At 38.9% G+C, this 18,136-nt stretch overlaps 1 protein-coding gene across 1 annotated transcript in view; it reads right to left on the bottom strand.

The window, feature by feature from the left end:
• Positions 1–18,136, bottom strand: part of LOC136879362 (E3 ubiquitin-protein ligase TTC3) — a 349,380-nt gene that overhangs the window by 232,455 nt on the left and 98,789 nt on the right. Inside the window, exon 13 of the mRNA XM_068229092.1 lies at positions 7,978–8,023. Within this exon, the coding sequence (XP_068085193.1) occupies positions 7,978–8,023 (46 nt within the window). The remainder of the gene's footprint in view (positions 1–7,977; positions 8,024–18,136) is intronic.

The following is an 18,136-nucleotide window of genomic DNA, read 5'->3' as shown; positions in this document are numbered from 1 at the left end:
TCGTCATTTCCGAAATTATGCCGTATAGTAGCATATTGTCAAAGATTCATTTATAACTGCAAACTCAAACCATCGGAAAGGAAAAAAGGTTCACTAGAAATACAAGAAACTTGTAAAGCAGAGAAGCAGGTAGTCAAATGGACACAATTAGAAGCATTCCCTCAAGTACTACATTGCTTAATTAATAATCAAGACCTCCCAAAGAAGAGTTCTCTAACGTCACTCAGTCCGTTTCTGGATAGTGACGGATTGATTAAGGTTGGAGGAAGGCTTCGTTTTTCTGAGCTAACATCAGAACAGAGACATCCTGTGCTTCTACCAGCAAATCATCACATCACCAGAATGATCATGGAAAATGAACATCGTCGTCTGAAGCATTGTCCCCCAGAGCAACTGCTACATGCAACTCGACAACGATATTGGCCTATCAGCGGCAGAAGAGAAGCGAAAAGGATTGTCAAGAGGTGTCTGAAGTGCTTTTGTTACCATCCTACAGTTCCAGAGGTACGCATGGCAGATTTACCAAAAGAAAGGGTTACGTTAGTTGTTCGACCCTTTGTTACCACAGGAGTGGACTATGCAGGTCCAATATCTGTAAGAGAAAGCCACAGAAGGGGCCGCATTCATACTTACAAGAGTTACGTAGCTGTATTTACATGCTTCAGTACCAAGGCAGTGCATTTGGAGTTGGTGTCAGAGCTAACGACCGAAGCTTTCTTAGCTGCATTGCAACGCTTTACGGCGAGAAGAGGTTTGTGCAAGCAGCTTTTCTCTGATAATGGGAAGAATTTCATTGGAGCAGCGAACGCACTACAAGATATCCAATCCTTTTTGGAAAAGGGGTCAACGACCATTACCTCCTCACTCGCACAGCAGCAGATACAGTGGAGTTTCATTCCTCCCCGGTCACCCCACTTTGGGGGATTGTGGGAAGCAGCTGTAAAGATGATGAAAAGACATTTGCTGACTGAAACACAGGGACGTGTGCTAACTTTCGAAGAAACCTACACTATTCTTTGCGATATAGAGGCGGTATTAAATTCACGTCCCCTTACTCCCTTGCCAAATGATCCGAATGATTTAGAAGTCTTAACACCAGCACATTTTCTTCTAAGTGACTCGATCGTGCAACCCGTGCAAAGGGATTTGTTGAGAGAACCCGATAACCGCTTGTCACGTTGGCAGCACTTGCAGAAAATTCGGCAGCGGTTGTGGCAGAGATGGCAGCGAGAATACTTGCAGGAATTGCAAAAACGCGTCAAGTGGCATGATACTAATCAACGTATTGATGTTGATTCTTTGGTGCTATTAATTGAGGACAACATCCCTCCTCTAGAGTGGCCCAGAGGTAGGATAGTTCAAGTTCACCCTGGACGAGATGGTGAGGTGAGGGTTGTCACCGTTCGGACGGCTGGTGGAACTTTCACCCGAAGCATCAAGAAAATATGCCCTCTTCCCATTGAAGGGGATGACAAGGAGAACTGAATTCAAGATTTCCTGTGATATCTTTAACTTTGTGTTATTTTTCATCAAAGATATAATTTCAATATTATTTTCTTTTAATGATAAAAATATATATGTATAGAGTTTTGTATCAATGCATATGTTCAGAATAAGTGTTTTTACAATAGGTATAAGATTACAATGTTACAATAGTTTAGTTGAAAGAACTTCTTTCAAGGGGGGCAAGATGTTATGAGGAGACTTTTCATTTTTGTAAAATTATTTCATTAATTGAAGTTGGCACTTTCTAAGCCTATTTCCGATTGGTCAGATGATTTGGTATTGTTGAAAATGGTTACGCAAGCAACAGTCATGTCCGTCATCAAGTTGTGATATCGTATCATTAAGACACATCAAATGCAATAAAGTATTGAAGGCACCAAGTTGCTTTACTTCAAAATCAAACACAAACAACATCCCTGACCTGGTCAATGACTGGAAAACAGGTTGTAGGTTTTTTGTAGGTTTTTATGGAGAGACATTATATTACATCCCTGTCTTTTAGTTTGTTGCTAAGTGAACATATTGTCTTTTTTAGCTGTGTATAAATCTATTTCATTTCTTTTAACACTCTCAGAAAAAGCAGCGAAATTTAATTCGATGTTAGGGCTGTGTGATTTGTTTCTTGAAACTTCCTCAGTCTTCGGAGACTGTCTTTTACAGGGTTATTTTAGTTTAATTGTTTCGTGAGATATTGTGGCAAATTGGGAAATATATGAGGAACAGGGCCAGTCTTCAGTTTCCATCTATCTCTTGGAATTTCTACCTGTTCGCCTTGTATTACAAATGAATCTGATTTAACAATAAATTCATCAGAAAAATGTAAATCACACACATAAAATTTATCAGAAAGCTTTTAGTCCTTTCTGGGAATCCCCTTTTCCCATTTTGAAAATGATGCTTCATTTTTAGCTGGTTTGAAGAAGTGTTTACCTTTCGTAATTTTGTAGACAGACTTACATCCTGGAACGAAACAAGTAACTTAGGCATATTTTCCTTATCGGTATTTTTGTAAGTTTTATAAACTCAGCACTACACTTACACGAAATAAAAGAATAAAATCACTAAATCACACGCTCTTCACTTTCACTTAACAATAATGCACGGCAATTAAATTTTTGCCTTCAAAGAACAACACTACCGAACATAACCATATTACAACTACAGATACCAACCCTCAGATAGCAATGGTGCTGCCCCTAGCGGGCGATTCATCACTGTCCCTACACTAGCCAACAGGGAACAACTTAAGAGCTCACACTTTCTCTTCTACTTGTTATGTAAACAGTGAAAATGAGGGGAGAGGAATACTGGAGCCCTGTCTCACTCCACTCCAATTAGCTGCTTCTCTTTCATAGCCCACACTTCTAATCACTGTAGACTGATTTTACAGTATTTCCAAAAGATGCTCAGAAACACCTGTTAAATGTTTTCAGAGTCTAAGTACCTTAAACTGATCATCATAATCATCAATTTCCCGTTTACAGCTCAAAGTGGGTCGGGATGTTAATGGCAACTTTCCGTTTTCTTCAATCCAACGACCATCACTGCTCCACAACTGTGTTCCAATACAGGTCCCTTATTATCCTGCTCTTGTTTGAGTCCAGCCACCTCAGTCTGGGTCCTACCTCTTGCTCCTTTAACCACCATCATCTGCTTTAGTATCGTTCCCTCTTCCACCCTCCTAACAAGTCCAAAGCATCTTGGTTTATTTCACTCCATTACGTTGGAAAGCTTTTCTTTACATCTTCACTTCTTACAGCCATTTTTCTTTCCTAATATACTTCTTAAAAATTCTATCTCACTGGCTTGGATTTTACTCTCGTGCCTATTAGTCTAGTGTCCAGGTCAGATGCATATGTGTCGGTAGGGAACAATAATACATCTTATACATCACCTCTTTAGACTTGCTTGGCATTGCCTTCTTCCAGATTAAGTTCCTCACACTCTGGTTGTATTCTTTTACCATCTTCATCCCCAATCCCGCATCCTAAATCGATTTTCTTCCCAAGTACTTTAAACTTTCAACAATTTCAAGGGCTTGTGCCCCAATTTATATAGTGCTTTTCCTTCTCTTTGGGGAAAGGGAGAAAAGGAAGTACAATTCCAAGGGCTTGTGCCCCAATTTATATAGTGCTTTTCCTTTTCTTTGGGGAAAGGGAGAAAAGGAAGTACAAAGGAGACTGGATATTTGGAATGAAAATCTGAAGGAATTTGGAATGGTAATTAGTAAAAAGAAAACTATACTCATGCACCGTGGAAAAGAGAAAAAGAGAAGCCAAGTGAACATAGACTGAAAACGGTTATAGAATGTAGAACAGTTTACATATCTGGGTAGTAATATTAATGGAATTGAATTGGTCTTTTCCACTTGCTTTACCTTTGGTCATTGCTTTCACTGGCCTTTCAAGTTCCAACCATGTTATCAGGTAAAAAACTTTATAATGAGGATGACTGCTCGGATGAAGGAGATAAGAAAATGGAAATAACAGATGGAGAAAAAGAAGAGAACCTGATAACATGGTTGGAACTTGAAAGGCCAGTGAAAGCAATGACCAAAGGTAAAGCAAGTGGAAAAGACTAATTCAATTTATTTATTTAATCGTATGGTGATTATAACTACAAATTCATAAGTCCAGGTCCAAGTGTTTCAGCCACTCTACAGCACTTTCTGAAAGATGAAACAGGTTGCTGCGGCTTCCGGAGTAGGCATGAAGAGGGCAACGCAGGATGATATGGTCCATGGTCTGCTCCTCTTCACTGCATTCACACATTGGAGAATCAATCCAACCCCACTTGTGGCGTCAGAAATTGCAGCGTCCATGCCCAGTTCTCAGTCCATTGGGAGGTCGAATCCCTTCATTTTCTGGGTTGGATTTAGGTCATGAGCGTTTGTTCCAGATGTTGAAATTGACCACTCATCCCGCCAGCTCTCGTTTAGATTAAATTATCCCTCAAGAGTCGGCCGGCGAGTACACTTGCTGGTCTCCTAGATCAAAGTAGTTGTGGTGATGGGTAAGAAAATTCCTGGAACTGGTAATGAGGGAAATAACCAGATCATCTTTGCTTCTCTCAGCAGAGCTTCCTTTCTCTTCCGGTGGGGTGGTGGGATATGACTAAGTACAGGTAACCAGTGGCGAGGTGTTGACTTTACAGTACGAGTTATGCAGCGCATGGTATCATTCAGCTTAGTATCAATTTTATGCACATGTGCACTTTCCAGCCATATCGGGGCACAGAATTCCGCTGCAGGGTAGACAAGACTGATACCCGTTAATCGTATGCAGTCAACCGAGGCTCCTCAGGAACTGCCACAAAGCTTGTGCAGGATGTTATTCCTTGTAGCGATTTTGTGAGGGAGCTTGGTGAGATGTTCTTTGTAGCTCAGATTTCTGTGCAGTATGACTCCTAAATATTTCGTGAACAGGTTGTACTTCAGGTTTTCACCAAGAAATAAAACAGATGGCTCGTAGTTTGCAAGTCAGTTGCTGAGATGAAAACATGAAACCTCGGTCTTAGAAGCACTTGGAATCAAACGCCAAGACTTGAAGAATGTTGCCATTTTGACCAAGGCTGCTGAAAGAACGCCTTCTCCATTCTCAAAATATCTGCTTTGAGCTACCAGTGCAATGTCGACTGCATAGATGAACTTAGTAGCTGTGGTTGATGGTAAGTCATGGATGTAGAGGTTGAAGAGAACTGGGACCAATACTGATCCCTGTAGCAGGCCGTTATTTAATTTTCTTTTGCAACTTTTAGAATCACCTAGGAATACTACAAACTCTCTCTCACAGAGCATGTTGGAAATTAGGTTTGCAATTCCCAAGCAGGGAATTACTTCCAGCACTTTAAGAATTAGTCCATGTCACCAGACAGTATCATATGCACTTGTCAGATCAATAAAGACAGCTGTTGATTTTAACTTCTTTTGGAAGCCTGCCTCAATGTGAGTGGTAAGAGACAGAACTTGATCAGTACAGTTACGATTTTTTCTGAAACCAGCTTGCTATGGGGGAATTACAGCGTTAATGAGTGGTGCTATTCTAGTGAGGAGGACTTGTTCCAAGAGTTTATATAGCAACTGAGAAGTGCTAATGGGCGGTAGTTTTCAGATCTCTGCTCCGACTTTCCAGGTTTAAGAAGGGCAATCACCTTTGACAGAACTGCTTCGGCAGGTTGTTAGTCTGAAGGATGTAAGTAAAGAGAGATGTGATCCACTTTATGCTATGTGGACCCATATCTGAAAGGAATTCGTTGTAGATATCAGGGCCAGCAACCAGTTTTCAGCATTTTGATAGCAGCTTCAACTTCCTGAATAGAGAATGGCCTAGACAGTTCCTCATTCTTCTTTGTTCCATGTTTGAGCTTGGTGAGCTTACGTTTCACACTTTTCATATGGCATTTATCTCTCTTGGCTCGGGTGACTTGAACCATTCCATTTGCAATGGCATCTGGGTTCAAGTTAGAGCACTGCTTTTTAGAATAATGTTTTCCAGTAAGTCGATTTAAGACTCTCCAAGCTTTTCTGCTCTATTTTGCAAAGTCCACGTCTTTCACTGTTGCTTTCCACTTTTCTCTCCTATCCTTGTCTAATGACCGTAGAAGCTGTGAACCTACTTCATGGCTGCCTGTTGTTTGATATTCTTCATACAGAGCCCCACTTTCTGGATTCCAACTGGGCACATGTTTTCTGAAACCTCTCGGAATGTTCGATTTGGCAGCTGAAATGACTAAGCTGACGGAGTCATCATAGTTACTGCCAGTTGGTTCTAGATTTGTATCACACAGCTTCTGATCAAGATCTTTAGAGAATTTATCCCAGTTTGCACGATAACCCTATTATCACATGGGCTAAAAATAATGGACCGCGCGGTTAGGAGCGTGCAGCTGTGAACTTGCATCCAGGAGATAGTGGGTTCGAGCCCCACTGTCAGCAGCCCTAAAGATGGTTTTCCGTGGTTTCCCATTTTCACACCAGGCAAATGCTGGGACTGTACCTTAATTAAGGCCACGGCCGCTTCCTTCTCAGTCCTAGCCCTTTCCTATCCCATCATCGCCATAAGACCTATCTGTGTCGGTGTGACTTAAAGAAAAAAAATTGAGAAAGTCATAGACAAAAAGACTGAGGGATATCATAGAAACACAGAGGATGAATAATATGGCTTTCGACTGAATAGATCAACAATAGACTTGATATTTATAGGGCGCAATAGACTTAATATTTACAGGGCGAACGATATTGGAAAAACATCTGGAAAGGAACAAGGAAATCATCTTCATATTTTTGGATTTAGAAAAAGCTTATGATACAGTTAAGAGAAGACATGTATGGGAATGCCTGCTGAAAACGAATGAACCAAAATCATTAATTAACAAGATTAAAATGTTGTATGATGACAGTAAGAGCAGTGTACAAGTGGAGAGTGGTGAATATGAAACATTTTATGCAAAAAAAAGGTCTCAAGCAAGGAAGTGCACTGTCACCATTATTGTTTATTATACTGATGGATGAAATCATAAAATGTGTAAAACAGAGTATCAGTAGTGATGAAGTGAATGCTTTGGTATTTGCAGATGATGTGGTAATTTGGGGAAAGGGAGAAAAGGAAGTACAAAGAAGACTGGACATTTGGAATGAAAATCTGAAGGAGTTTGAAATGATAACTAGTAAAAAGAAAACTATACTCATACACTGTGGAAAAGAGAAAAAGAGAAGCCAAATGAACACAGACTGAGAACGGGTAGAGAATGTAGAACAGTTTACATATCTGGGTAGTATTATTAATGGACGAAATGAATTCAAACCTTAAATTAATAACATACTAAGTAAAGGTAACATTTTATCAAGTCAGAGAAATTTTCAAAGTACCTAAGAGAACGAAATAAATAGTATTTCATACCAATTGTAACATACGGACTAGAAACACTAGTAACTAATAAGAGACAAGATAGTAAGATCCAAGCAGTAGAAATGAAATTTTTAAGAACATCGGTTAAAAAGACAAGAGATAGAATTAAAAATATTAAAATCAGAGAAGAGCTAAATATAGAACCGTTAGTACAGAACACACAGAGAGCAAGACTGACATGGTTCGAACATGTAAAAAGAATGGGAAAGGAATGAGTAGGAAGAAGGGAATTGGGAAGAGTTGTTAAGGGATAAAGACCAGCTGGAAGACCGAGAAGAAGGTGGATGGATCAGATTTAGAAGGACATTAGAGAAGCTGGATTGGATGTGGCAGAAGTAATGAAGCAGGAAAAGTGGAAGGATAGAAAGGAGTGGAGGAGGCTTGTTAACCACACCCAGGTGAATGGAGTGGGACACTAATGATGATGATGAATTACTAGAAGGCACGGATGGTGCACATCACAGCCGATTTAAAAGTATGAAATGACGGAACTTAGAAAAAAATTAAACTAATCAAAATCACAGCTAAAAGACTCGTCCATTTACTTAGCCTAGATGTAACTTACTTTTACACTGGGACTGTTTTCTACAATCTTATCAATCTTTTTTTTTCTGAAACAAAAAAAGAACAGCAATCAACAAACTTTACTTTACATTAACCAAAGAACTAGATCTAATACTATTAAATTATCATTAGTCTTGCAAGTCTTAAATTATTCTTGGAAGTCTTAAATTAGTTAACTACAGCAGACAAGTATCACACTATTACTTAATAGTAATACCGGCAGAAATTGGAACATTTGAAAAGCATGAAATATTTATAGAACCTAAGATGGTAGCACAGAGAAGTAAGATGCAGGGAAATAATGGCAGTTCTCTTACTTTGATGGCTGCTGAAATTAACATTTACTGAGTTATTTGGGAAAATTTGGTAAGAAGAAATTAGAAAAGAAATAAAAATAATTACAATGAAAACTTATAGCAAGGCAAAGCAAGAGTGATAATTCCAGAATGAACAATTTTAATGCAGAGACAGGGAGACAGTGATTATGTTGAGATAGGATTAACACTCCAGGGCAATCCTACCACAGGGAAGTATGCCAGTTCAAAAACAATATGAGGGGAGTCTTACAGAACACTAAAATCTACGCTTGATGTATTAATCCGACAATGTGGATTGCTAGGTACGATATGCTAAAAGGTTGGCAGGTGTGGAGTGTTGTACTTATATGCAACATGCAGCTTCTGCATTATGCTACCATCTGTCGTAGGGTTTCTTTCTTCTCCACAGGACTAGTGTATTGTTTCCTCTTCCTTTTGGTGGATATATCGACAGTTTTCTTTCCTTTGAGCAAATGTGACAACAGATCTTAATTCAAGTAGCAAATCAAGTGGGACCCTCACCAGGATTACTTGATTCATGAACTGGAAAAAATCCAAAGAAAAGCAGCTCGATTTGTTCTGGGTGATTTCCGAAAGAAAAAAAAAAAACAGTAGTGTTACAGAAATGTTGCAAAGTTTGGACTGGGAAGACTTGGGAGAAAGAAGACGAGCAACTCGACTAAGTGCTATGTAATACCAATATAGTTGGTCCGTTATTGGACATTATAAATTTTCCAGCTAACTCATTCTTGGTTGCCAGCATTTCGCCCCAGTGTGCTAAGTTGGGCTCATCAGTTGGTAAATAGCACACGTACCAAGAAGGCTGGCTAGTGCATGGTATTATAATTATCCATTCCATTCAGCCTATGTAAGAACCGAGGAGCTACTTGATAGTGAGATAGTGATTCCTGTCTAGAAAGCCGAGAGTATTTGTTGTACTGACCACATATCACCTCGTTATGTGCAGGCCCATCAGGGATGTAGAAACCATGGGATTTATTTTGGTCTGGCATGCTACATATTGAATAATAAAAGTGTTTGATAATCAACCCTTGGGTACGCGCGTGACGGAAAGGTACATAAACACTCTCATTGGATCTTTTTGAGTCACAGTTGCAAATGGAAAAGTGTGTGTGTAATTTGAGGGATTTTATTCATTCTTATGCATAATAAGAAGTCTGAATGATCGCCCCAATGGCCTTCGGTTCAAAGAGCTCTACGATCGATTGTTGGCCAGGCTGAGGATTAAATTAAAAATTAAGAGTAAAATATTTCCACCTTTTCAATACAAAATCAAGTAATGTGGGTTACATAGCGGAAGAAACATTTATTGGAACTAGTTCCGACCTATTTTTTTTTAAGGTCATCAGCCAAATCGCGAGTTGCACAATGTATCTGATAATTCATAGAAATTGTAAACAAAAGTCGTGAAAATACAGTGGTTTGATACTATAAAAGTGAAAAAGTCAAAATTGTTGTAAAAGTTTTGGATAATGCGTAAAATGCATAAATTGATGCACTTAGCTGTTGAAGGAAGAATTCAAGAAGAAGAATTTGGGCATTGAAGATTCTTGAGGTTTGTATATATCACTCCTTATAAAGTTCTGATAGTTGCGCTGCGATGTGTTGGATGTATTGCAGGTAAGGTCTCATTGGTGATCAAAGTTTCAGATAATGTTTAAAAATGCATACATCAATGCACATAATTGTCGTTGAAAGATAAAGATTCTTGAGAATTACTTATCATACGATGCAGAGTTTTAAAAGCTGCAAATCATCAATGGTAGTAGTAGTGCTGAGAAAATCCATGCATGGATGGTTGATTCCTCTCAATCGGGGATTGGATGTTTGTCAGTTTTAATACACACTACACACCACTCAACCGAATATTACAGAACATTATGTTGTATGTCTACAGAGGGGCCAGCTCAGGTATTCCGAGTTGACACCCATGGGCGACGTGCCACTTGTGTGTGAGAGAGAGAGAGAGAGAGAGAGAGAGAGAAAATACATGGAAAGAAATCTAATTTTGAAGGGGGCACGAACGCCAGTCCCGAGCTGGAGGAAATAACCAATGAAAGTCAAAATCTCCGACCCAGCCGGGAATCAAACACATGAACTTTTGGACTAAAGGTCAGCATGCTAACCAATTAAACCATGGAGCTTCACCATAACATAACATTTACACATAAAATAAGAAATTTGTTTAGCCGCTCACTAATTTTCTAGTCATTTCTATGTATATCTTCTGGCAGAATACATACATTCACATTGGGTCAAACCTCACAACTACAGCAGATACGCAAGAAATTGTCAGCAATGACCCCTACTGCACTATGGCAAATAATTCAACAGCAGATGAAATTACATAGTGCTAGCAACAATTTATATTACTACAGTAAAACCTCGTTAATACGAAGTCGTTGGGACTCAAAAATCGGACTTCGAATTACGTGATTTCGAATTAACCACCAATTTGCAATTCAGAAGTACCAACCCTTGCCGCGTTACTAAATATTCTAAGGCCCGTTACTGCATGCAGTTAACCTTGATTCACAGTTTATACCTTTCAAATGCCATGAAAAAAGAACTATTTACAAAATGTATCCAAGAAGGTGCATTTACAGTATTCAAATAATGCACTCGGATATCTCACTGGTAAACATAACCTCACGCAACGAAAGAAAGAAAAAAAAGCACAATTCAAAGACGAGGAGAAATCTATGCTCGCTCCCATGTGCAAGTGCTTTATTAATTGGATTACTATACTGTATGCATTTTAGATGCCTTGTATTTACACAGAAAGTACCCGATGCCCTTAAAATCAAACTTTCCTATGACTATCCTTGTACGATTTCCCGCCATGGCACTTCCTTCGTACTTCAGAAATGTAAACACTTGCCGCGTCACGAAGTATTCTAAGACCCATTAATACATGCAATCACCCCGATTCACAGTTTAAACCTTTCAAATGCCATGGAAAAAACTATTTCCGAAATGTATCCAAGAAGGTGCATTTACAATGTTCAAATAATGCGCTTGGATAAATCACTGACAAACATAACCTCACGCAACGAAAGAAAAAAATCGCACAATTCAAAGACGAGGATAAATTATGCCGGTTCCCCTGTGCAAATGCATTATTTTTTGGATTTCTTTACTGTTTGCATTTTTATTATAGATGCTTTGTGCTGGCATGGAAAGTGCCCGATGCTCTTAAAACATTGTGGCTTATCGAAGTTTCCTATGACGAGGGGATAAAGTATCTCGCTTCCATGTGCATTGCAACTGCAACGCACTACTATGACCCCCATCCCTCACACTGTACGATTTCCCAGCTGGCAATTTCTCCTTTAAAACCAGACCTAAGACCGTTTGGGCTCGCATTAAAATAAAGCAATGCAGTTTCACCGGCAGTGACAATATTGTTCGGTGCCTACGAATTTATTATATTTGCCACGTTTTTTCGTCAACTGTCGGCATCGCCAGTGTTCGCGGATTCTGTTTTCCCGCACACTGCCTGTTGCGTGATATTACGGCGTTCCTTAAAAGGTTGAATACGAAAGAATTCAGATTTCATTCAATTTAGCAATCATGAAGTGCACTGCAGACCCACCGACGTGAGTGTAAGTGCGGAAAGCTACCCCTCCTCGTTCCGGAACGCGCGTTCTATTATGACGCGGAGCGGATAAATTTCAAGTTGAAATTACTCTGTAACATACTATTGTTTTAAAATGTAAAGGCAGTTTCGAATTAAAAGTCTGCATTTCGGTAATGGGGCCAACATTGTACTTCGAATTACGAATTATCCGTATTTCCAATTAAACAATTGAAATAACATGCAAAACTGTATCTCATGTTTCCGGGAATGAGAGCTTCTTCGAATTAGGCGGGATTTTGAATTAACCGATTTCGAATTATCGAGGTTCTACTGTATATATCAAAGAAAATTGCTAAAAGAAAATTCACTCTGGTCTCTGTGACCTGACGCGAGTAATTAACGGATAATATGGACAGAAAAATGCTGGAAGAGCAAGCCTATTTCTGCAAAGGATGTGGAATAAGAGACCACCTAGCAAACCTTCAACGGATGAAAGAGATAATCAGATAATATCAGGAAGATAACAACAGGGTCTTTTCTTTAGCATGCTCGGCAGCACCACTCAGAGCACAGCACGGCTGACGCAATGACACTCGGTCGCTAGCCGGTATAAGGCACGCTTTTCCTCCCCACTACTCACGGCAGTTCACACTTACAGAAATCCATTTCTAGTGAAACAATTACTCTAAAACCTATCTGGCATTACATTTGATGTTCAAAATGTTGTCCCTCAGCTGTCAAACACGCCTGAAACCTCGTAAATAGGTTTGCAGACACTCGACGAATCTCAGCTCGTGTGATGTTCAAAATAACTTGTGTAATGTTCTCTTGTAGTTCTTCTCTTGTGTGAAGATTGTTCACATACACTTTTCCCTTCAGCATCCCCCACAGGTAATAATCACAGGGATTTAAATCAGGAGATCTAGGGGGATAATTAACCACACGATCTTCGAAAACTTCCCGTATTACCTCCATAGACCGATTAACAGTGTGTGCCGTCGCATTATCTTGCATAAAGTAACCATTACTCCTTTCTTCTTACGTCAGCTCTTGAAAGAATGGTCTGAGAATGAGTTCTATTTCGATCAGCATTTATTGTTTCACGGAAAAATACAGGCCCTATAATTCTGCGAGCACTTATTGCACACCAAACTCCTATTTTTACATCATGAAGTGGACGGATATGCAGCTGGTGGGGATTTTCTGCACACCAATAGCAATTGTTTTGACTATTTACATAGCCACTTAAGTGTAGCCATGCTTCATCACTATAAAATAAAAGTTCTGGGTCAACATACCCGTCGTGAACTGACTGAAGCAACCAGTTACAATACCGAACCCTGGCGAAACTGTCAGGTTCTCTTAAATATTGGGCAGGAGTGGGTTTGTACGGTTTTGCTTTTAACAGTTTTGTTGCTTTGTGGGCAGAAGATAATGACACATTAGCTTGTACGGCGAAACGCGACAGGGATTTTGTTGTAGTTCTTTCCAAGAGAACTCCTATTTCGTCAAGCTTTACCTCCGTTAAAACGGTTCGTCTTCTGCGTGATTTCTTGTTAAGAATGGACCCGGTGGTGCAGAACTTCTTTACTAATCTACGTACCGTACACCTATGGGGAGGGAGGATTCCAAGATATTTGCGAATGAATCGAAAGCGGCATTTTGTATAAGAATGTTTCGCATAGCACAACACAATGAATACACGCTGCTCTACTGTATACATCACTCGTTAAACACACGATTAGTATTCCTACAGAAACTACGCTATTGTAAAGCGAACACACTGAACATGCTACCAATGCCGCAGATGAACTGAACTATTGCTGTGTGTGAAGCAATGGTTATCGGTACTGAGACAATAATTTACGATACCCTCATTGTTGGACATATACATTTGTGTGTGGGGACTTTATCTGCAATTCTCGGCCATTGTTTGCATTGCCGTTAAATTATGTGCCTGAAACTGTGGCGATTTAAAATGTATTTTCTTGCCATTGTTACGTCGGTTGCTTCGAAATTCTGATTGGCTCAATAACCAAATTTTTGACTTGAGTGTGCGCAGTGTCGATGTTCAACTGAGCGACTCGCAGCTTGACTGGACTGAACGCCAGTCTGTTCCCGGCAGATCGCCAAGATGGACGCGTTTGGAGAAGTTGTGTACAAAATGCGATTGAAAGTTGTTGGAGTGGAGTTTGATAAACCAGGCTAATAGCCTCGTTAATTAAGGCATTGCCTTAATTGTAGGGCAATAATGTTGTGTGTTTCATATTTACAGTTTTTTTAATATTAGTGTGACCGAACTATCTGAAGGAGGGTTCTTCATTACAAAATGGTCTAGAACGTAAGCTATTGGATTACAGTATATTAAATTGGACACCCAAAAATGTAAGTACAAGTATCTACTTAATTGTTTCGAAACTGTTCTGCTGCCGGATTATTTGGAGAAGAACGTGTGTATCAAGCTATCTGCGACAACTATTATATTAGAAGAAATGTTTTGGCAACGCTGTTAATATTACTTCGTCTCTACTCCGCTACTGTAATTGAAATTAGGCCTATAGTTTATGGACCTGGCGACCACCGTTTATTCATTAAATTAAGCTGGATTTTCTTCTTCATCGGACATTTTAATGATATAAATTGTATCTGCTAAATATTAAAATGTAACTTAACGTGATTTTGGTAATGTTCTATATCCAAATTATTCTTATGGAGTAATTCTGGAACATGGTATATGCGCGGGTGAGAGACCTATTATTCCATTACTTTAATTTAACTGAGATTATCGTTGTGCTGCCTTTTTCTGTTTCTTAAAGTTATTATTATTATTATTAATTTTGTTGGTGGATTACTTTTTACATTTCTTGGTTCATATTTGTGGCATCCGATGGACTGTTGACGTTTTGAAAGACGTTATGTACTAGTATTGTTTTCGTAATGGCTCATTGTTTAATTACTTAATGGGATAGTTTATTTCCGGTCTTATTCGGCCATTACCGTTTTCCAAGGCCTCCTAAAATTAAAATTGTGTAACCGGCATTTAAATCCTTTATTAATATTTTGGTTGGAAGAAATGTTAAATTTAAAAGACTATACATAATTATTGTAATATTCTGGTTATAATAAACTGGAATTTGTTCCCTATTTCTTGATGATACTTTTGCCCTCCTCAGATTATTCGCGTCCGTTTTTCTTTCCTTCTTCTTTCATTATTGCGTGCCATGTTTTTATCTTATCTCCGGTACGCTAATTTTGTGTGGGCTTTGCCTATTGTCTCTTTAGTCGGATGTTGGCTTCGGTTTTTGGGAAGCTGTATGCTTCGTGTATACCATTGTTTTGTTGTCTGTGAAATTTTAAGTGTTTCCCTTCGTAATTGGTAGTTTATTTGAGACATATTTTTATTCGGGTTCGTGCGATTTTCTCTTGTGTCCTTTCAATTATTTACGTGTGGAATTTTTTTTTGCGTCTGCTATCGTTGCCTTAAATATTGAGTGTGTTTCCGTGTTTCAGGGTGACTGAAATCCTTGTGTACTGGTTCCGGAAGCAAATTCCAGTTTATTGTGATTAATTGTAGTATACTTACTCACAAAGAAAAGCTGGCCAGTTATGTAATTAATATTTAATGCACGGATCCGTTTTAACATTTGTCATTCATTAATTCTAAGGCAACCTGTAGCTTGTAATCTGAGTGTGTTTTCACGATTTTATTTATCCTAAAAATAGACATTTGTCTCCTAATTTAATGAGTTAAATTATTACAATTTTTATCTTTCTTCTATTTACTTATTTATTACTACATAAAAATTATTTTACCTTGTTATCCGAGTGCGCACTCACAGTATATTTTGCTTTGAATATTGATTTTTATCTATAATTTAAAGACATTATTTACAGATTTATTTTTTTTGCTCTGCAGTTTTCATACCTAAATTCTGTTTATATTTTTTCTAATTTTAAGTAAAGTTCAAGTTATTTAAACATTAATCTTGCTTTCATTTAGCAATCTTGACCTGGCAACCCCTCAAGTAGTTAGCTCGATCCAGTCCTTTCCCTTATGTTCTGTGCCCTCCACGCTGGTTTTGTTAATACTGCTCCTGCTCGATGGTAAGTATTTTGCTTCTTGTGCACATTTGGTTATATTTATGGGGTTTTATTTTCATTCCTGTTTTTATCTTTGTCGGGTTGCAGGTACCGTACTGCATTAGATCATCTTAGCCAGTCATGAAGCAATATATATCTCGGCAAATGAGTCACCCGGCCGCGCTATCGCCTTCCGTGGGTGTTCTCCTGACACACGGAGCAGGCCATAAAAAAGACCCTGTATATATTATGACTGACATATATAAACATCATTTATCATCTGATTCTAAGATATATGCTCCGCATGGCTTTACTTCTAAATTGAGTTAACAAAACATGCAAGCATCACCTTACCTATGTTGCTAACGCTCCACTACTGCAAGATCAGCTGATGCAATACGACTGCAGAACACAGCCCGCGTAAAACGTAATACTGCACTCAAAAAATAGAATGAACCACGAGTAAAAACAAATTCACAAAAACTATGCTTACTAACAACATCCGACACTAATACAAGAATACGTTATTAAGAATAAAAGTGAGAGAGAAAATAAATTACGCACAGCTAAGGGATGGCACAGGAAGGAGGTTATGGCTAGAGACCTGCGCCGATGTACAAAATAATATCCGCATCCGCGAATGGTTATCCGCGGATAATTTAAATATTTAACTACAGTATATTACATCCAAAGCATTGAAACGGATAGATCTGTTAACATAATACAATAGGCCTGACACCTGGCACCAGAACCCCTGCAGTCGCAGGTTTATGTGGGATTTTCTCTGGCGATAAGTACCAACGTATTGACCTTTGTTCCTTCCTTCCATTAATTGCAGGCAGGAGTCAGTTAGGCTTAGGTCAGATTTACGGCTTTATGGTTTCAAGGCTGTTTATATATCACTATTCTTCTGTACCAATGTCACACTATTCTCCTGTACCAATGTCAAGGGTCGCCTAACCATAAGCAAAAGTATACCTGAGTGAAAATCAATGAACGTCATTTTTCAGAAATTATCAGCAAAATTATCCGCACTGCATACAGTGCGTATTTGCCAAGGCACTAACTTTGTGGATAACTGCATCCATGCAGGGCTCCAGTTATGGCCTACAAAGGAAACACTCCACTGATCTCCGAGTCACTTTCTAGCCACTTGTCTTCCTCAAACTACACTGAGGCATGGTATACAGATGAACTAGATACACTAACCAACACATGGATGTAACACCTACACGATTATTAAACCTATAAGTAACTTTAGACTATGCAATGCTAAACTGTAAACTGACTAGATATAATATGAAGGAAATTTTTAAAAAAATAACTGAAGAAAATGCAAAAGGTTGGGAACCATACCAAATACAGTACCATACACACCGAGTAAGATAGCTTAACCATACGGTAATGTATACAATAAGTTTGGCAACTAGATTTTGAGATCGCGCTCAATATTCATCGATATAAACGGCAGTTTGTGATTGGTGGGACACCTGTTTCCACGCACAACCACCAAAAAGAGCCAAATCCACCAAAAGGTCAATTTAGAAGCTATAATGTTCATAGTATAGTATAACTTGTGTTTGGAATGCTTTGGCTACTTGGGAACTTCTATCTAGAGAAAGCTGAATAGCATTTGCAGTTAATTTCACTTTCATTTAAACTGTATCGTGCTATACTTCTGCGCCACGCATCATCATATCTCACAATGATAGCAAGCCAAGTAATTATGAGTTGTAAGAGATGCCAAGATGTTGAAAGAATCATAGGAACTCTTGAATAAAGGGTGGTCTGAAACAACGTGAACTGGGTATATGAGCAGTAGAAGGGCGGTCATACTGATAAATAATCTGAAAAGAATAATTCAATATCTCGCGCCATTGTTATTTTATCAGCTGCTGAACTTAGCCAATCAGTCACTTCGCTGCTCCAGAAGAAAGACAGTAATCAACATGGTACAGCTGGGATGGCAGGGCAGCCATAAGCCGGTAATGGATTCAATTGCAACTGACACAAGGTGTGCAGAACGAGTGCGAGATGTGAAAGCTATTCGCAGTGAATGTCTTGACAGCAACCATAAGCTTCTGGTGGCTGACCTGAAAGTGCAGAAAACAAAAACCAGGAAGAGGATACCATGAATTAAAGACTGGAAGCTAAAGGAAGAG

The sequence above is a fragment of the Anabrus simplex genome, chromosome 8, assembly GCF_040414725.1.
Source record: "Anabrus simplex isolate iqAnaSimp1 chromosome 8, ASM4041472v1, whole genome shotgun sequence".
In the NCBI taxonomy this organism is placed as follows: domain Eukaryota; kingdom Metazoa; phylum Arthropoda; class Insecta; order Orthoptera; family Tettigoniidae; genus Anabrus; species Anabrus simplex.
The sequence above is the reverse complement of the archived record's forward strand: the minus strand, read 5'-3'. Positions and strand labels throughout refer to the sequence as shown.